Source organism: Hibiscus syriacus, unplaced genomic scaffold (assembly GCF_006381635.1).
Source record: "Hibiscus syriacus cultivar Baekdansim isolate YM2019G1 unplaced genomic scaffold, ASM638163v2 tig00111213_pilon, whole genome shotgun sequence".
NCBI lineage: Eukaryota > Viridiplantae > Streptophyta > Magnoliopsida > Malvales > Malvaceae > Hibiscus > Hibiscus syriacus.
Genome location: NW_024063022.1, coordinates 6,043,918 through 6,065,038, shown reverse-complemented (window position 1 = coordinate 6,065,038; position 21,121 = coordinate 6,043,918). Strand labels below are relative to the sequence as shown.

The 21,121-nt window shown below is 35.1% G+C and overlaps 1 protein-coding gene and 1 long non-coding RNA gene across 2 annotated transcripts in view; one reads left to right on the top strand and one right to left on the bottom strand.

Annotated features, from left to right (window-relative positions):
• LOC120156192 (exocyst complex component SEC8-like) overlaps positions 1 to 9,239 on the top strand; it is a 20,190-nt gene extending 10,951 nt beyond the window's left edge. Inside the window, exons 9-27 of the mRNA XM_039167592.1 lie at positions 350 to 456; positions 592 to 657; positions 756 to 916; positions 1,040 to 1,143; positions 3,228 to 3,298; positions 4,045 to 4,175; positions 4,793 to 4,842; positions 5,548 to 5,648; positions 6,158 to 6,270; positions 6,505 to 6,612; positions 6,888 to 7,085; positions 7,216 to 7,301; positions 7,700 to 7,877; positions 7,960 to 8,037; positions 8,122 to 8,223; positions 8,318 to 8,392; positions 8,527 to 8,622; positions 8,714 to 8,763; positions 8,851 to 9,239. Of these exons, the coding sequence (XP_039023523.1) occupies positions 350 to 456; positions 592 to 657; positions 756 to 916; positions 1,040 to 1,143; positions 3,228 to 3,298; positions 4,045 to 4,175; positions 4,793 to 4,842; positions 5,548 to 5,648; positions 6,158 to 6,270; positions 6,505 to 6,612; positions 6,888 to 7,085; positions 7,216 to 7,301; positions 7,700 to 7,877; positions 7,960 to 8,037; positions 8,122 to 8,223; positions 8,318 to 8,392; positions 8,527 to 8,622; positions 8,714 to 8,763; positions 8,851 to 8,938 (1,963 nt within the window). The 3' untranslated portion in view covers positions 8,939 to 9,239. The remainder of the gene's footprint in view (positions 1 to 349; positions 457 to 591; positions 658 to 755; positions 917 to 1,039; positions 1,144 to 3,227; positions 3,299 to 4,044; positions 4,176 to 4,792; positions 4,843 to 5,547; positions 5,649 to 6,157; positions 6,271 to 6,504; positions 6,613 to 6,887; positions 7,086 to 7,215; positions 7,302 to 7,699; positions 7,878 to 7,959; positions 8,038 to 8,121; positions 8,224 to 8,317; positions 8,393 to 8,526; positions 8,623 to 8,713; positions 8,764 to 8,850) is intronic.
• LOC120156194 lies at positions 3,771 to 21,121 on the bottom strand. Its single transcript, XR_005519046.1, has 3 exons — positions 21,110 to 21,121; positions 4,771 to 4,780; positions 3,771 to 3,904 (listed from the first exon to the last, which is right to left on the bottom strand). It is a non-coding gene; the product is annotated as an uncharacterized LOC120156194 (long non-coding RNA).

Here is a 21,121-nt window from a genome sequence, read left to right as displayed (position 1 = left end):
TCTTCGTGATTTTAGATAGATTCTTACAACGGTTTTCTACAACTTTACTAGCATGCCTTAATTTTCCTTTGTTGGATGTACCGTTGATATTTATGAGATGGTCTTTTAATTAGATACGTGAACATAAAATAAAGGAAGGATTTAATTTGCATGATGAGCATGGTGAATGTAGTCTTGAGCTTTTCCCCCCTCCTTTTGGTATTTAACAAACTAATGACATGAACTTCACATACTCGTGTGTTTCTTTTTTACTATCTGTAATATTTTTAAATTTTTATTTACGCGGTTCTTGCTATTACTTGTCTTCATGATGGTTTATCTATTTAAGGATTGTCAAAACCTTGAACAGCCAAAGATTGCGATCCACTGTTCATGAGATCATCACATCTAGGATTAAAGCCCAAGCACACTTCATAAATTCTTCAAAGTCTGAAATTGACCAGGGCGCTCAAACTGGTACCACCCATCTCCATTTTTTGAAGGGGAAGCTAGAAAGCTACCAATTATTAAAACAAAAGCCTCAGAATGGGCTATCATTGGCTGGGACTCTGATAGCAGTGAGCCCTGTCTCCCCTGTGATGGCTCCTACAGGAAAAGCACAGGTTGCTGCAAAAGAGCTTCTTGATTCAATTTTGGACTCTCTTGTTCGGATATTTGGTGAGAGATTGAATAATTTTTTTACTCTCAGTTTCTTTCTATTTCATTTACTCTTTAATTAAAATCTGAAACTAAATTTCTGAGCTGTAATTGGTCAGGAAACCACGTTGTTGTTGGAGAGCTTATTGAGTCAAAGTCGTCTTCCCTGCAAAATGATATGATGAATCTAAAGTCAATGCCAACAGATGGAAACCTTGATTCTGAAGCATCTCAAGTTACTGGAGGCTACAGTATTGGTTTTTCATTGTCAGTTTTACAGGTCATTTATCTTTTCTATTGCTTTAATATTGCCATAGTTTCTTTTAAGAATGGTGTCCCAATAACTTCTTCTATACTCTTTATTTATTCAATTTGCAATTTTTTATCCAATGATGTGATACAGAGTGAATGTCTACAACTCATTTGCGAGATTCTTCGAGCTACCCCTGAGGCTGCATCAGCAGACGCTGCTGTACAAACTGCCAGGCTTGCTACCAAAGAAAAGAGGCAAGTAACTGAGTCTGTTGTGATAATACTTGGAGGAAGAGATAAAGTAAGGATTAAGTTATAGTTTCAATTGGTCAATCTCTACTTTGATAGCGTATTTTCATGTTTCACTTACGTGAAATGCTTATTTTATTTTGTTTTATTATTATTATTTTTTTTGTTTTCGGAGGGGGGGGGAACATTTGCTCCCAAATCTCCTCTCATATTTAGGAAGGGGTGAGAAAGAGTAACTGCTTCAACAATATGTACTAGATCACTGAGACTAAGGCCTATTCATAATTTCGGCATGATGTTAATTGTAAAAAGAGAGATTGTAAATATTGATGATGTTGGTGTTAGAGGAATTCAGGACTGTTATTTAGGATTTTCCCTGGAAGAGTTTGAATGTGACCTTATGGTGGTAGTGAAGTGTGATAAGTTAAAGTCTGGATATGGCTGTGGATGTGACTGTAGTGTCCAACTGCCTGAAGTGAGTTTTTTTCCTCCTTTTAATTTAGCCCATTTGATAGTATTTTTTGTTTTGCATCTTTTCTTGAGAATTATCTCCTTGCATGATCTAACAAAATCCAACTAGAATTTAATTTTCATTATCTTGTCTCTACTTTCATTTGAATAAAAATGGATGTCTTTGCACTCCCTCAATTAGTTATTAGAATAGTTGTTTGATCGAAGTAAAGTTTCCACAGTACAGTTCTCTTTGTTTATAAACTATTATGAACTTATTGTCATATTGCAGCTGTGAGAAATTGAGAGAATAAAAAAGGAAGACATTGAGAGAAGAAAAAAGAAATTTTCTAATCAAAATTCTCATTGAAAACACAGAAAACACAACCTATTTTTCTATGGATTGTAAGTTAGAGTCCTACTAGGTATCTTTTCTTCCTAACTTTTATCTCCTAAAGTTTATCTTATGTCCTAAGAAACTTAGTCCTAATCGTACAATTTACAAATTAAACTTTATCATAAAATAAATCAAACTTCTAAGTGAAATAAAATTCCTAATTATCGGCAACTTTCTACAACAGCAAGTTAGGAGAATATAAACTGTAATCTGCTCCCTAAGTTAGCATATATCTTTTGGTGTGGTAAGTTATTCTAATTATCAACAGAAAGGCATATATTATTATCCACTTCGTCAAATATTGTGTATGTCTGAAATGCTGAGTAATGATTGACTGACAAAAGAGTATGCGATGCTATTCAGTATTAGCTATAGTGAGTTAAGAGGGTATTTAAGTAGCTATTATTTCCCCCAATTTATTTCTTTAGATGTAAAAATGTCTTTGCATCATCTCTGCTTCCATCCATGTCCACTGTCAGAATATTGCTTGACGATAAATAATATATATATATAACAGGGTATCATGTGATTCATGTCTTCCAAAATGAAAAAAACAGAAAATCATCTGGATAGCCAACATTAGCTTCCTTCCTTTCATGGATGCTGACCTACCACTTCTTGATTCAGAGTTCAGCCTAAGGGCTTCAGTTGTCGTAATTATTTATACCAGAACAGCAGTCATAGCTAATGTGAAATACTATTTTCATCATAATTGCAGCAGTTTATAAATGAGAAGCCGAAATGGTTAGCATTCGTGTATCTGTTCTTTTGAGTAGGCTACAAAATGTGGTTTTATTTTTTTACGTGGTTTCATCCCACGTCAGTTAAGTCTTATGCCTGTCGTGCTCTACATTCAAGTTGCGCATCTCCTTTTATAGCCATTTTGTTTATGGTTGGACGCTTTAAGTAAATATTAAATCCCAAGTTTGTGGTGTTGTGCATTTCCCTTTATGTTTTTATGAACATGTTAGGCCTGTTTGTTAGTATTGGTTTGCAGATGAGGGGGAGTATTAAATGGTTTTATCCCATGTCAGTTAAGGCTTTACTTTGCAGTGGCTTTATTTTAGGTTGGGATTCTCTCCCACAGTCTATAGGTTTTAGATTTGATGCCTAACATTATTTACCATTACTAGTGCTCCCCACCCTGTTTGACCACTATAACCGCAATAATTTGCCTCTTAATTTTCTTTTTGCTCGTTATTGTCATGGAAGCGTGAAAGTTGATTGATAGTTTTGATTATAGTGATGGATCGGAGGATGGCCTCACTTTTTCTTTCCGTTTCACGGATGCTACCTTGTCAGCTCCTAACCAGGGTACGCTAAAGCTGAATTACTGCAAACTTATTAAATTATTATTAGTCATTTTTCCATGACTTATCTGAAGTTATTAATTTGATATATTACATTATTTGTTCTCCTCAATTTTAGTTTATTTTTTGGTGTCTCTTCATTATTGTGATTATAAGTATTAATCAGCCAAGAAAAGAATTGTCTGTCCAATTAGATAAAATCTATGCCGATGAGCTTGACTATTTGAGTTCAAGTGTGACAATTGTAGCAAATTTTGGTATCATAGGAATGAGGGTTCATCCCTTACGGGCATTTCCTCTGGAGAAAATAGAAATGGTACAAGAAACATAAATCAACCGAAGTTCATCTCATTTCCAAAAACTGTGGTAGAATTTTGATGTTTTTCCCTGTAAACATTGTAGAACTATGGTTCCTGCTTATGTTTAACTGACAGTTTATATAGTAGTGAAATTTTCATTTGAAGTATTTTATGTTCAGCTGGCAGGGGAAGCCACAGGTTTGGTTCTATCAAATGATCTCAACTTTTAATCCAAGTTTCTTGTTTAAACAATCAGTTGTGTAGAATTTTTTTTGTTCTTCTGATTTAATAGATATTCTCTCCTTTTCTCTCTCTCTTGCAGCAGTCATTTATGATTTCTGTTTTCTTGTGTGGCGATTGGAAACTTTTGTCTTCCCTTCTTTCTTCTGTTCCAGTTTTTGTAGTTGCAATTTTTTTCACATAATCAATTTGTTAACCATCTTCCTAATTGGAGCTGATTTTATTCGCCAAGGATGGAGTAAGAAGGGTTCCAATGTCCTACAAGAAGGTTATGGCTCTGCGGCTGTCTTGCCTGAGCAAGGCATTTATCTAGCTGCATCTATATACCGGCCTGTTCATCAGGTTTGGGACCATAAGAATCAAATATTTATGCTTTGAAGTATATTCTTTATAACATTTTTCATAGCAGTGTTGTCAAGGTGTGCACATACGCCTTGTGCCTTGGACCCTTTTGGGCTAGGTGCATTTGATGGAACGCGCCTGGTGTGCTTAGGTGTACGTTTTTGTAAGGCGATAGGCCTAAGAAAATATGCCTAATTAAAGTTCTCTTTAGTTATTTTAAACATTTTCCATTACGTACAACTAGTACCAAAGGGTATAGCATCAAACTGTATTTCTCAATATTTAAATATTCAATAACAAATACGAGACCATAAGGAGATCATGCATATTATTCATATTGGCAAAAAAAAAAATTTGCATGTTGTAGATAAACTGGAACACTCTAGAGAGTTTATTATCATAATTTTATATCAAACTTATTATATATATACACAGAAACACATGCATATACATATACTTGTAGACGCGCCCATACATACTGCATCTTACTTTAGGCGAGTGCTTATCATGCACCCACTCCCAAGGAAATATAAGGGTTCTAGTGTGTGCTTTTCGCTCTTGGTGACTATGATTCATAGATGGTTCTGTAAATGACCTTTTTTAATCTGATGGTGCAGTTTACAGATAGGATTGCTTCAATGCTACCGAATAAGTATTCCCAGCATGGGTAAGTCTCAATTCTAAGCTTGCATGTGGTACAAAGCAGGGTCACTTCTCGTGAATGATATGACAAGTATTTAAGGATAACTGTTAGGTAAAGCATATAGGTAGTTTCATTTTCTAACTTCACGCTTTTCTTTTTTTCAATCTCTTGTTTGCAACACTTGGGTCTGAAGTGAGATGTGAAAGGGGGAAACTGTAGAACCCTTTGGTTTCTATATGTATTATCACAGTGATTTGATCATTAAGTTTCCAAATGATTTCAGCCTTGTCCTTTGCTGTGGCATTTTTAAACATTATCCATGTTAATTCTTTTACTGAAAGTTGTTCCCCCCCCTGCTTATCTTTAGATGAGGTGTTTCCATATTTTTGTAGGAGTTATTTTTTGCATGTTTTCCATTATTTCTGATATGAAGTTAGAAAGCTTGCTGGGGTCCTTCCATGGTTTGCTATCTTCGTAGTTATATCCCAATTTTTTGTAATTATTTCTAGTTTGAATATATATTATATAGATCATGGTGATATGGACCTGTATGCTTTTCAAAAATCAAATTTAGATTGTTATAAATTTGACGCTGTGTATAGGAGATTTTGTTATTTTCATCTAATATAGGTGGAATTTGTAAATTATGTGGCCCAACTCTTTTTTGCCAAGTGAGCTGTAACTTTGACATTGATTTTTTTTTTCATCGTTAAATTTCTATGATTGCAGTAATGATGGATTGCTTTCCTTTGTGGAGAACTTTGTGAAAGATCACCTTTTACCAACCATGTTTGTTGACTACCGAAAAAGCGTACAACAAGCTATATCAAGCAAGTTTCGTAACCATCTGCGTCCCACCTGTCATAAATTGGCAAAATTTCAATCCATGCCTCATATTAATTGCTTTATTGATAAAAAAATATGTTTACATTTCTCATTTTTATCAGTTTGATGGATGCTAAGCTAGGTTTGCTTTACTTGTGTTAGCGAGTCAGTACCTGGTAAAGATTGTTGGGACAATATAATTAAAAATGTATTGAAACAAAACTGCATGAGATGCTGATTTGAATAAAATGACAATGTAATTAGTGGAGCTCGGTACTAATTTACTGGATTGGACGAAAGAATATCTACAAGTCCATCTTTCTGAGTACTGAATTGGAGTAGTTTCATTTTAGAAAGCAGAGAATAATGAGAACCATGCTGCAAGTGACGGGTGGGTTTGTCTCCAGAAATGTGGGTTTCAAAAATGTTTGAAACTGTCAGTCGCGTCACATATGTGATTCTCATGTTTTGGTTCCCTCTTCTCCTTACTTTATCTGAAAATGAGTTTTTACAGGTCCAGCTGCATTTCGACCGCGCACGCATCCCAATTCTTCGTATGCTTCGTCTATTGAGAAGGGTCGACCTGTCTTGCAGGGGCTTCTGGCCATTGATTTCTTAGCAAAAGAGGCAAGCATATCTTATCCTTCTTATTTTCAGAAAAAAAAAATCTATTTTTCTTTGCTTTCAATCGCATAATATTATTTAATTTCTTTTTCAATAAGTGACTATTAGCTTCTTCCTTTTCTTTTGTTGTCTTGAACATCTTCCATTCATGATTCAGGATATGAGAGGCTTTGTAATCTGGTAACCTCCATTCCGGCCTTTTCTTTTTCCTAATTGTAAACTTTACTTGAACTCTAGGTTCTTGGTTGGGCTCAAGCAATGCCTAAATTTGCTGCTGAACTTATGAAGCATGTGCAAACTTTCCTAGAGCGAACATTTGAAAGATGTCGTACCTCATACACGGAGGTATGGATTTGTCTGTATACACATCTGTCCTTACGTGTGCTTCTAACCTACTTTTTTTTATTTGTTGTTGGTTTTGTTGCGTCCATTTTCTGAAAATTATGAAGTAAGATATGTGCATGTTTCTTCTAAAAATTATTTGATTGAGATAGTTGAAAGTAATGCTTGGCATTATTGTTAGTGGCAATACAATGTAGAATTGGTCTCCAACTTTTTTTGTCCATTCTATTATGCTTATGATAATCGCCAATTCATTGAACATTTTGTTAATATTTCAGGCAGTTCTTGAGAAACAGAGTTATATGATCATTGGAAGGCATGATATTGATAAATTGATGCGAAGGGATCCAGCTAGTGCATGTTTACCAAAAGCATCTGTTCAGTCGAATTCGAGAAATAACGCTTACGATGCGAGAAGCACTGATGTTGAATCAGAATTGAGTGACCTTCTCTTAAATTTGCGTCCTATTAAGCAGGTACTCATCTCACATGCATTTAAGCTTTACTTGCAAATGAAACTTAGGGTGCCATCTTTCTTATAATTTTGTGTTTTCAAAGTATCTATTGAAGATGTTCATATTTTCTCTTACCACGTCTCACATGCAGGAGAATCTAATACGTGAGAACCATAAGCTTGTTTTGCTGGCATCCCTGAGTGATTCATTGGAGTATGTTGCAGACTCAATCGAAAGGCAAGTGTTTTCATCTCACTTCAGTTGGTAATTGTATATATTGTGCAAATTCGTGAATCGACGGTGGCTTTAAAAGAGTAGTGTATAAAATACGAGGCATGCGATCTATTCCCTCCGTTCCAGAATGTGCATCTCGATGTTTATCGACATGTACCAGTGAGTTATGAATACCTTTCCCAAGTAGCTTGACATTTAAGAATTCAATCATGTACTTATAGATCCAGTGAAAGCTTGTGATACAAAGAGTGGTATATCATTTTTGCACTTCATGTTATTAATGGAGCTTATCCTTATGCAATAGTTACATGTCATGATAAACAATTATGCTTTCCGGAACTTCCAATTCGGAAGTTTTCTGCTGTTTCTTACATTTTAGACATATCTAATGCAACATGTAGACTTGTACAACTGATGCCACTAACACCGAATCAAGTGGAGAATGGCATGCCTAGCCGAACAAGCAGTTCCCCTGCTAAGGCTCTGACGTCGTTCGCAGACGATTACAGAAAACTAGCAATCGATTGCTTGAAAGTTTTGCGCGTGGAGATGCAGTTGGAGACAATTTTCCACCTGCAGGTTTGTCGGGAAAAAGCAAAATGTAGAAACGAATGACTGGTGAAAGCATCTGTAACTAACCACACATTATTGGCTCAAACAGAAAATGACATACAGGGAATACCTGGATAATCAAGATGCAGATGAGCCTGATGACTTTGTTATTTCACTAGCTGCACAGGTCAAATTCTCCAACTCTTTGCTTTAATGAAAATTATAATCTCATCATCATCCAAATTCTCTTTTTGGTTTTCGCCATGTATAGATAACATGCAGGGATGAAGAAATCGCACCTTTCGTTGCCGGGACGAAGCGGAATTACATATTTGGTGGAATATGTAGTATTGCTGCAAATGCAACCATTAAGGTTGGACTTACATTGTAAATTTAACTTTGCTCCAATTTAGTACAGAATAGACCTACTTTACTCCTCTTACCGATTGGAGAATACTTCTGATTAGGCTTTGGTCGACATCAAATCGATCAACCTGTTCGGAGTTCAGCAGATATGTCGGAATTCAATTGCTCTAGAACAGGTCAGTATGTCCCTTTATTTTCAGCAGATGTGTCGGAATTCAAACTTTAGGTTCCAAGTCATACTGCCAAAATCCAAATGATTTGGATTTATGTCTGATTCTGGTCTTGCATCCAATCTATGTTCCCATTACAGTCTCTTGCAGCTATCCCTTCAATCGACAGTGAAGCCATACAGCAGAAACTAGAACACGTTCGAACCTATTACGAACTGTTGAATATGAGATTCGAGGCAAGATATCTGAACTCGTAGTTCCTTTTCGTGATTAGCGAATGAAAATTTTCGCCATTACAGATTAGTTTTTCTTTCCATATGCTTGCAGGCCTTGCTTGCCTTCGTGACAGAGAACGGGCACTTGTTTACACGTGCAGAGTTAGTAGTATCGACTAATCTTTTCCCGAACCGAACCTAAATATTTCCGTATCGGTTTAACGACGAATCATGCTGTTGTGTCAACAGGTACATTAATCTTCTAAAAGTCCAGATCCCAGGAAGAGAGATACCCCCAGATGCACTAGATCAAATGAAGGAAATTTTACCCCATTAGCAGTCGAAAGTGACTCAATTTGATCCTCCAAATAAATGACTCATCTCCTAATCGGTATGGGACGGGGATATGAGGTTGCTTCCATTATTATTGCAAATAAAAATCTGTGGCTACAGTAATTGTTAATACACAGTGTATAAGTGTTGATAGGTCGGATCAAGTTTAGGTCGAGCATAAGCATGCTATTAGCATCATATTCAAGCCTAACCAGGTCTAAAACATAAGTTTCAAAAAAAAATTCAAAATTCAATTATATTTGCAAATAGATAAATCCGATTATATCTATCCACAATAGCCAAAATGAAATTCAATATGGGTTAAGCGAGCTGTCCTTGCTAATTGCACATTCTCTGATGTTTGTTTGTTTGTTTGTCTCTTAATGGAACCATTTAACGCGTTTGTTTCGAACCTTTGAATGATTTAGTGCGATTCAGCAAAACAATGCTGAATGATTTAGCACAGAAGTACATTCTGAATGATTCAGAGCCATTATCAAACAACATGTCACATCCAGAGTTAATTCATACAGAACCTCTGAATCATTCAACGTTTAATCATTCTGAATTAAACAAACATCCCCTTAGTTATCGATGATTTTGTCTGCAATATGAAAGTATATTTTCTTAACTAACATGATACAATCTTTATTTTTTTTCTGCATTCATTTTCCCTAATTAAGCCAAAATTAAAATATATTATATTTAAAAAAAAATTATAATATAATAATTAATTATGATTAATAATAATGGCTGTATTTAGGTTTAAATCAGCAAAAGTTTAATGATAACCTTTCACGGGACATGCTTTTTTTTTTACACAACGCTCGAGCTTTCTTAATTAATTAATCCCTTTATCATTTTTTTAGTACATCAACCAACTTGAATTATGGGAGCACCGAGTTTTTAAAACTCAAAAGAGATAAGATCATTTGGTTTGGCTTAATTTAATACAACTTTCGATGCATGCTTTCATGTTCCATGTTTTTAGCTCTTTAATTTTGAGAAAACCCAGTTGTCCAATTTTCACTAGGTACATACAGATCTAATCCCAATCCCCAAAGCAAGTGCATTGCATTTAATTTGCAAAACCCTAATTTTTTTTCTCGCAACAAACAAAGTTTGCAACAGATAAAAACCCTAATGAAATTTGGGTTCACACATGAAAGTCCTAGCCTACTAGGTAGGCAAGGACTACTTGGATTTATTTATTGGAGATAGCCTGTTTTATGTTTTAATAAATAACAAAAAGTACTAGTATTATATAAGTTTTAGAGTAAACTATATATTTGATCACCTAATTATTCTTACAGTTTCGTTTTGGCCACCCAATTATTTTTTTTAAAATCATATCTAACGTTATGTTTTGGTTTCGTTTTGTTCATCCGCTAATAAAAAATTAATGGTGATATTGATGTGTCACCGTAAAGTAATGTCACATCATCATTAAGAAAAAGAATTTAAAAAATACAACGACTACAATTCTATTAAATTTTTTAACGATAAATGACCAAAATAAAACTAAAATGTAATGTTAGGTATGATTTAAAAAAAGATAGTTGTGTGACCGAAACAGAAACACACTATTTTTTAAGGTTAATGTAATTTTATCCATTCAACTCATTCATTTTTATCTAATTAGTATTTGAATTCAGTTGATTTTTTTATAATTTGATCATTAAATTAAAATTTTTAATCTATATCTATATATATATCTATATATATATATAATAGTTATGCGAAATAATTAACATCAAAATTCAAGGATTAAATTAAGAAAAACAACTAACTTTGGGTACCAATTAGGTACAAGTTACCAAGTTTAGAGGCTGAAGTACATATTAATCATTTTTCAATCATACGTTTATAATTATATCAAGTTTAGATTAAACTCAATTATACAAACCATTATCTCAAACCCTAAATTACACTGAAACCTTAAAGTTCAAAAACCTTCTACTTTTCATTAAGCTAATTACCTCGTAGTGTAACCCCAGACCGATGCGGATAACCCAATCCGATCTGGGTTGTCACATTAGGGTCATCGGAGTGACCCACTGTAAAAATAGCGGAAAATTTAAAACTTTTATCAGAACATGTAAACTTATAAAATCATTTGTCACTATTTAAAAATAAAACAGATTTCCAGACTCGTATATAAAACAAAATACAATTACATGCCCCCTAATCACATGTATCATACTCTGCAACAACGCCGAAAGAACTCCCTTGCTAAAGTCGATAGATGCACTGGTACAATTCTTTTAACCTAAAAAGGTGAGTAATAGAGTGAGCTTCGAAAAGCTCAGTAATACAGAACTATCAGATGATTCTGAAGAACGTGCAGATACAGATAAACATACATATCCTTATTATTTCCGAACATTTACAGATTTTTATGTTGAGCAGAGATCCTACTGATATTTTAGATGGTAACGGACAATGAGCTTTCAGTTCAGACAAATATTTCGGATGACTGAGTTCAGAAGATCAGAATAGGTAATCTAGTGTGTTCCCGTAAAACCAGTAAAAAAGATACAGATCTTTTAAAACACACATATATATATACCCCCATCCCATCACATCAGAATGTGTAGGTTCCCCAGAACCATACACCCAACCCAACACATCATATAAGACCCTGAGCACAAAGCCGAGAAACCTGCGGAACTTCTTCCTTCAACAATACCCCCCAATTAAAACATTTTTCCGTCATTAAACGGAGATATCAGAAATCAAAACAGAATTCAGAACAGATATCAGAACAGAATCCAGATCAGAAATTAGAACAGAATTCAGGTCATGTATCAGAACATAATTCAAGTCGGAAATCAGATAAAATAATTATATGATTAGGGAACACACCAGAGTTTACAAATATTATTCAGATGTACTGGATAATCTTAGCAAGTAGAGAAACACAGATTTTCAGTGTACCGATAGAATGTCGGAATTTAGAATCACAATTGTAAAAAGTTCAATAACTGACGGAATCATCAATTATTCAGAATGTGAATTATCAGGATCATATCTTATTCGGACAATTTTCAAAAGTTGTACGTAATCAGAAGGGTATTCAGAATCCTTTACATCCATGTCAATTGATCGGATAATCGAACAACTTGAGAACGAAGATTCAGAACCTTAACAATTTATGTCCACTGGTCAATTCATTTTCCTTCCAGGGTATTTACTTTTTAATACCACAAATTCTTGTTCATAGATCATCTTCAGAATCATCGCTGAATAGATCTTCCAATGATCTTTATTTCATTTCCAAACTTCCACGATATCATGAAATACTGACGTGCTTGATTTTTAGTTCATGTTCCATAAGGTCAGTACATCTTATAAACTCATCAGAATTTCCAGACTTATCCAATTCACTTACTTAATCCTCAATCATTGAGGTTACTTAGCTTATTTAGCAATCAAGTCTATTCCAGTTACTTCAGGGTTTTTCAGAGTAATACAAACGTTCATGTATTTCAGATATATATTATACTTCAGATCCATTCAATTTGGTCTTCTTGGTTGATTTCTTTAACGAATATTTATTTCTTAGTATCGGATGTGATCCAGAGTTGAGCTGAGTACTTTCAAAATTATCATCGAACCACACTTGAGAAGACGAACACACATTCAAGAAACATCTATGCCGTTCAGGTACTGACATATCTTTAAGATTGATCAACTTACTTAAGTTGTGATCCATAACTTCTAAAGGTAGTCCAACACCTATGCTTATTTGGATTCCTTAATTAATCCAAGACATTTACTTAGAATAGGACACAAGGGTATTTTGGTAATTTTGGTGTTCATTTTTATTCCATTTATTTCAGAACTCGAAGATATCCAATCATTCTTGAGCTTAGTGGTATTCTTGGGTCATTTCCATTACAGTTGTATTTTGGTCATTTTACAGATTCATCGTATTTCAATCATTTCCTTCCGTCTGATCTTACTATTAAATTCAATCTTATCATTTATTTTAGTCCTTTCGAACAATTATGACAACAGAACACCCCAACAAATTATTCTTCAGGTATTTACTCATAACTCGGATATTTCTGGGTCAAGTGTCTTCTCAGATTTTACAAACGGAATATCAGGAATTTTCCTGAACTAAGTCAAGATCTTAACAATCAAATTCGTACTTAATCGAGTTAAGTACGAATCCTCAAAGTATTTTCTCATTCAGGGTCAACTCAGACTATTCTACCTATTAAGGGCATTTCCGTAATTACTTAACCAAATAATTTAGATATTAGCTCTTAACGAAAATAATATAATTTAGAGATCCTATGATTAATTATTTTCTTGAACACTCTCTGATCTTGAAACGGTTCTCTTAAAAGACTTCTAGTATCCTTCACAAACTCTCTTAGGATTAAAACCGGTTATCCATAATTTCCAAATAAAACTAACATTTCTTATGCACATCAATATTTTTATCATATCAATATGTCTGTAAAATCCTCTTATCTAACTTCCATATTCAAATCTTGTCTTTTTCTAACATAAGGGTATTTTCGTAATTTTACTCTACCGGAGTATTCTCATAATTTCTCTTACAAGTACCTTTAACATTTAACCTTTGATAAAATAAATTATAAGTTGCAGATACATGGCTGATTTCTTTATCACTAATCACAAACTTGTAATTTAATCTAACAATTCCTCAATCTCTTATATTAGTCATTCGATCCGTAATTAGTAACAGAATTTCTACCACATCATATCGAGTGTATAAATTATTCAACTCCACCAAAGTGACCAACATTATCGTGTTCATTCATTTATCAATATAAACATGTTCCATAAATCATAAAGAGGTAGTAAAGTATTACCTCAATTTCCGTGCAATATTGATCGACCATAAAAATTCCATTCGAACGCCTTTGATCTTCAATTCAACTTCCAATAATTCCTCAGATACATATCAACATAAATTATATCAGAAACGGAGCTTAATTGCGATAAACGAATCGAATCTGGTGATAAATCAATGAAAAATAGCTTACCGGGTTCGAATTTGGCAAAACGGACTTCGGATTTGGATTCAGGACATCGAAAGCATAAAATATGACTTTTCAGAAATTTGAAATTTTCGGTCAAAATCAAAGTCAACATGTTTGACCGGTAATTTTGATGCCTTCGGGTCTGAATTTTGAAAAACTTATTGCGGAATTGGATTTGGAACGTCGAAAAATGTCAAGATAGGTATACTTGGTCAAAGTCAAAGGTCATTTAATGCCCGGTCAAAGCCTATCAAAGTTTTGGTCAACGCCGGTCAACGGATCGGGTCGGGTCGAGTTAACGGGTCGGGTCGTGACCGGTCAAATCGGTCAAAGCAGTTCCAAAACCGGTCAAACCGGTCACTTTTCCTTCCCCACGCGCAGTGGCTACACATGAACAGTGCTAAATTCCCGGAAAAATTCCTAAAAATTATTTTGAGCGATTTTGAGATACTTACAAAGCTTGGTTCACAATTTTGAACGACAGAGAGCTCGATTTCAACAAATCAAAAACTTTGACCGCTTCACCTCCTCATGCGCCGCCGTTGACGGAGACCAAGGATGACACCGCCAGACTCGGAACGATACAAGGAACACGATGGTGCGGGAGGTGTCGTAAACAGATCATCGGATCATCGTGAATCGACGAAAAACCAATTGAAATTGAGTTATTACCGATGATACTTCTGACTGAAATTAACGACAAACGGCGATGATTCACGATGAAAGGTTTGAGGGGTTTTGTTCCTCGCTCGACAACGAACACGATGGTGGTTTCGGCTCGTCGATCGAAGGTCGGACGACGAGTAGATCGGAGTTGAAAGTTGGTTGATCGGAGAGGGAAAATTGGGAAAAATTATGCTGAGTTGCGCACGGGGGAGAGTTATATAATTCAACATATATAAAAAAATGGTTAAATCATGGGTTTAGCCACTGAATTTCTTGCACTTTATAAAACGGTCTGCCAACTTTAAAACTTTACAATTTAATCCCCAATTTCTTCCAAAAATACCAATTAAATTCACCACTTTATAATTTCTAAATTTACCCCTAAATTGGGGTATTACAATTCTCCCCTTCTTAAAAAGAATTGTGTCCTCGAAATTCATTCATGTCACATAATTGCATAAATAAAACTTCTATCAGTTCTTTCAAATCTTTCAATAGTTTTTACAAAAATACGATTCCTCCACTTATCCTTAACCAGCTGAGCATACATTCTTATAATAAATTTTCCTTATTTCAAAAAAAAGAATCCGAACGAAAATTTCCTTGAGTAATCAATTCAGTCTTTGTCATGAGAATAGGCTCATAGAGCAGTAGCATATCCCAATTTCATTTCCGGAGTCAAGTCAGAATTTTTCAGATAAATAACTCTCACATGGATCGTGAGATACTTCACAGCGTTTAGACAGATATTACTGGTATTCCTTTTTATACAAGTATAGCCTTAACAGATAGAAACTTTGGTTTACTCGCTACAGATAGGGACTCAGCCCTGGAGTTCCGGCTCAGAGAGGTACGATTGCAGTCTAGGGCATGTACTGATCAGACATATTTTGACATTCGACCGGGCAGTCTAACTTGAAATTTTTGACTCAAACCATAGCTCTGATACCACTAAATGTAACCCCCAGACCGATGCGGATAACTCGATCCGATCTGGGTTGTCACATTAATGTAACACCCCAATTTAGGGGCTAAATTTAAGAAATTATAAAGTGGTGAATTTAATTGGTATATTTTAAAGAAATTGGGGATTAAATTGTAAAGTTTTAAAGTTGGCAGACCGTTTTATAAAGTACAAGAAATTTAGTGGCTAAACCCATGATTTAACCATTTTTTTATATATGTTGAATTATATAACTCTCCCCCGTACGCAGCTCAGCATAATTTTCCCAGTTTTCCCTCTCCGATCAATCAACTTTCAACTCCGATCTACTTGTCGTCCGACCTCCGATCGACGAGCCGAAACCACCATCGTGTTCGTTGTCGAGCGAGGAACAAAACCACTCAAACCTTTCATCGTGAATCGTCGCCGTTTGTCGTTAATTTCAGTCGGAAGTATCATCGGTAATAACTCGATTTCAATTAGTTTTTCGTCGATTCATGACGATCCGATGATCCGTTTACGACACCTCCCGCACCATCGTGTTCCTTGCATCATTCCGAGTCTGCCGGTGTCATCCTTGGTCTCCGTCGACGGCGGCGCGTGAGTAGGTAAAGATGTCAAAGTTTTCGATTTGTTGAAATTAAGCTCTCCGCCATTCAAAATTGTGAACCGAGCTTTGTAAGTATCTCGAAATCACTCAAAATAATTTTAGGAATTTTTCCGGGAATTTAGCACTGTTCACGTGCAGCCACTGCGCATGGGGAAGGAAAAGTGACCGGTTTAACCGGTTTTGGAACTGCTTTGACCGATTTGACTGGTCACGACCCGACCCGTTGACCCGACCCGATCCGTTGACCCGACCCGTTGACCGTTGACTGGCGTTGACCAAAACTTTGATAGGCTTTGACCGGGCATTAAACGACCTTTGACTTTGACCAAGTATACCTATCCTGACATTTTTCGACGTTCCAAATCCGATTCCGCAATCCGTTTTTCGAAATTCAGACCCGAAGGCCTCAAAATTACCGGTCAAACCCATTGACTTTGATTTTGACCGAAAATTCCAAATTTTTGAAAAGTCATATTTTATGCTTTCGACGTCCTGAATCCAAATCCGAAGTCCGTTTTGCCAAATTCGAACCCAGTAAGCTATTTTTCATTGATTTATCACCCGATTCGATCCGTTTATCGCAGTTAAGCTCCGTTTCTGATATAATTTATGTTGATATGTATCTGAGGAATTATTGGAAGTTGAATTGAAGATCAAAGGCGTTCGAATGGAATTTTATGGTCGATCAGTATTGCATAGAAATCGAGGTGATACTTTACTACCTCTTTATGCTTTATGGAACATGTTTATATTGATAAATACATTAACAAGACAATGTTGGTCACTTTGGTAGAGTTGAATAATTTATACACTCGATATGATGTGGTAGAAATTCTATAACTAATTACGGATCGAAAGACTAATATAAGAGATTGAGGAATTATTAGATTAAATTACAAGTTTGTTATTAGTGATAAAGAAATCAGCCTTGTATCTACAACTTATAATTTATTTCATCAAAGGTTAAATGTTAAAGGTACTTGGATGAGAAATTATGAGAATACTCCAGTAGGGTAAAATTATGAAAATACCCTTATGTTATAAAAAGACAAGATTTGAATATGGAAGTTAGATAAGAGGATGTTACAGACATATTGATCTAAAAAAAATATTGATGTGCATAAGAAATGTTAATTTTATTTGGAAATTATGGATAACCGGTTTTAATCCTAAGAGAGTTTGTGAAGGATACTAGAAGTCTGTTAAGAGAACCGTTTCAAGATCAGAGAGTGTTCAAGAAAGCAATTAATCATAGGATCTCTAAATTATATTATTTTCGTTAAGAGCTAATATCTAAATTATTTGGTTAAGAAATTACAGAAATGCCCTTAAGAGGTAGAATAGTCTGAGTTGACCCTTAATGAGAAAATACTTTGAGGATTCGTACTTAACTCGATTAAGTACGGATTTGATTGTTAAGATCTTGACTTAGTTCAGGAAAATTTCTGATATTCCGTTTGTAAAATCTGAGAAGACACTTGACCCAGAAATATCCGAGTTATGAGTAAATACCTGAAGAATAATTTGTTTGGGGTGTTCTGTTGTCATAATTGTTCGAAAGGACTGAAATAAATGATAAGATTGAATTTAATAGTAAGATCAGACGGAAGGAAATGATTGAAATACGATGAATCTATAAAATGACCAAAATACCCCTATAATGGAAATGACCCAAGAATACCACTAAGCTCAAGAATGATTGGATATCTTCGAGCTCTGAAATAAATGGAATAAAAATGAACACCAAAATTACCAAAATACCCTTGTTTCCTATTCTAAGTAAATGTCTTTGATTAATTAAGGAATCCAAATAAGCATAGGTGTTGGACTACCTTTAGAAATTATGGATCACAACTTAAGTAAGTTGATCAATCTTAAAGATATGTCAGTACCTGAACGGCATAGATGTTTTTTGAATGTGTGTTCGTCTTCTCAAGTGTGGTTCGATGATAATTTTGAAAGTACTCAGCTCAACTCTGGATCACATCCGGTACTAAGTAATAAATATTCGTTAAAGAAATCAACCAAGAAGACCAAATTGAATGGATCTGAAGTACAATATATATCTGAAATACAGGAACGTTTGTATTACTCTGAAAACCCCGAAATAACTATAATAGACTTGATTGCTAAATAAGCTAAGTAACCTCAATGATTGAGGTTTAAGTAAGTGAATTGGATAAGTTTGGAAATTCTGATGAGTTTATAAGATGTACTGTCCTTATGGAACATGAACTAAAAATCAAGCACGTCAGTATTTCATGATATCGTGGAAGTTTGGAAATGAAATAAAGATCATTGGAAGATCTATTCAGCGATGATTCTGAAGATGATCTATGAACAAGAATTTGTGGTATTAAAAAATAAATACCCTGGAAGGAAAATGAATTGACCAGTGGACATAAATTGTTAAGGTTCTGAATCTTCGTTCTCAAGTTGTTCGATTATCCAATAAATTTACATGGATGTAAAGGATTCTGAATACCCTTCTGATTACGTACAACTTCTGAAAATTGTCTGAATAAGATATGATCCTGATAATTCACATTCTGAATAACTGATGATTCTGTCAGTTATTGAACTTTTTACAATTGTGATTCTAAATTCCGACATTCTATCGGTATACTAAAAATTCGTGTTTCTCTACTTGCTAAGATTATCCAGTACATCTAAATAATATTTGTAAACTCTGGTGTGTTCCCTAATCATATAATTATTTTATCTGATTTCCGACTTGAATTCTGTTCTGATTTCTGATCTGGATTCTGTTCTGAATTCTGTTTTGATATCTGATATCTCCGTTTAATGACGAAAAAATGTTTTAATTGGGGGGTATTGTTGAAGGAAGAAGTTCCGCAGGTTTCTCGGCTTTGTGCTCAGGGCCTTATATGATGTGTTGGGTTGGGTGTATGGTTCTGGGGAACCTACATATTCTGATGTGATGGGATGGGGGTATATATATATATATATATATATATATATATATATATATGTTTTAAAAGATCTGTATATTTTTACTGGTTTTACGGGAACACACTAGATAACATATTCTGATCTTCTAAACTCAGTCATCCGAAATATTTGTCTGAACTGAAAGCTTATTGTTCGTTACCATCTGAAATATCAGTAGGATCTCTGCTCAGCATAAAAATCTCTAAATGTTCAGAAATAATAAGGATATGTATGTTTATCTGTATCTGCATGTTCTTCAGCATTATCTGGTAGTTCTGTATTACTGAGCTTTTCGAAGCTCACTCTATTACTCACCTTTTCAGGTTAAAAGAATTGTACCAGTGCATCTATCGACTTCAGTAAGGGAGTTCTTCTGGCGTTGTTGCAGAGTATGGTATATATATGATTAGGGGGCATGTAATTATATTTTGTTTTATATACGAGTCTGGAAATCTGTTTTATTTTTAAATAGTGACAAATGATTTTATAAGTTTACATGTTCCGATAAAAATTTTTAAATTTTCCGCTATTTTTACAGTGGGTTGCTCCGGTGACCCTAAATATGACAACCCAAATGCACTACTCATTATGGGATTAGGTAAGTAAATTCATTAAAAAATACATTTTATTGGCAAAAATGCCCAAATAATGCTGCTGGGAATGTTTAATTCCCAAAATAAGGATGTCAGTCGATTATTTCCCCAAATGGGGTGAATACTACAGGGTTGGATGTATTGCTTTGGATCTCTCGGTGACTTCAAGGGTGTTGGATTTGTTCAAGGATCTCTCGACGTCTTTAAGCATGGGAATACGGAATGCTAGGCGGTCTTCAATGCAGGGAATGCTCGACAACAGCAGCTGCTCACCCCTGGCACATGCAACAGATATCATATCTCATTTCAGTATTCAAACTGCAGCAGCCAAATACCTCATCCCAAAGCTAAGCCTTTGTCATCCGACCGACCAATTCTACAAATTATGTAATGAGGACCCTCATTGGAGCAACTTCAAGCTCGACACCCCTCTCCATTCTCTCCGACAGAAGAACAGAAACCAGACAACCACCATTGCTCTCCATTGCTTCACCGTTCAAACCAGCTTTTATCAAGACCCAACCACCTAGAAGCTTGTATGGTGGTCTACTGCTACTGTCATCAGTTCTTCCTTATGGTTTTGTCGAAGCTTTATCGTACGAGGAAGCCTTGCAGCAGACTACAGGGTCCCCTTCCTCATTGGAAGTAGATCCAAGTTGGATCCTTGATTCTATCCTCAGTTTTGCAACTGAGAATCCCACAGTTATGGTTGGTGGAGTTGTTGTTTTGGCAGTTCCATTGATTTTGTCTCAGCTGTTGAAGAATCCAAAGCCATGGGGAGTTGATTCCGCAAAGAATGTTACACATGCAATAGCATCACATGCAACAACAACTTTCTCTGCTCACCCCCGTGATTTCCCACGTCCAGACCCGTATGCAGAGCTCCCACATGCAACAGCAGCAACACTGTCGCAGCTCGTAAATACAGCAGGGGCAGTTTCAGTTTCGCTGTAAAGTTGAAGACGTCGAGAGATCCTTGAACGAATTCAACACCCCTAAAGATGCCGAGAGATCCAAAGCAATGCATGTAACCCTGTAGCATTCACCCCATTTGGGGAAATAATCGACTGACATCCTTATTTTGGGAATTAAACATTCCCAGCAACATTATTTGGGCACTTTTGCTCCATTTTATTGACTATTGTCCTTTAAATTAATAAATTAAAGCTAAAATATTTTATTCGTTATTTTCAATACAATGGCATATTATAATATTAGTACAATATATAATAATCTAAATAATAAAGGTGCTTTAAAAACACTCCAATTAAATTAATGATCTTTAATTCTTGGTGGCAATAATAAGGGGTAAATATATATTTTGGTACATAAACATGATTTTAAAGTGCAATTTGTTACCTAAACATTTTTCCCAATTAGGTATCTAAACTTGGCATTAAAG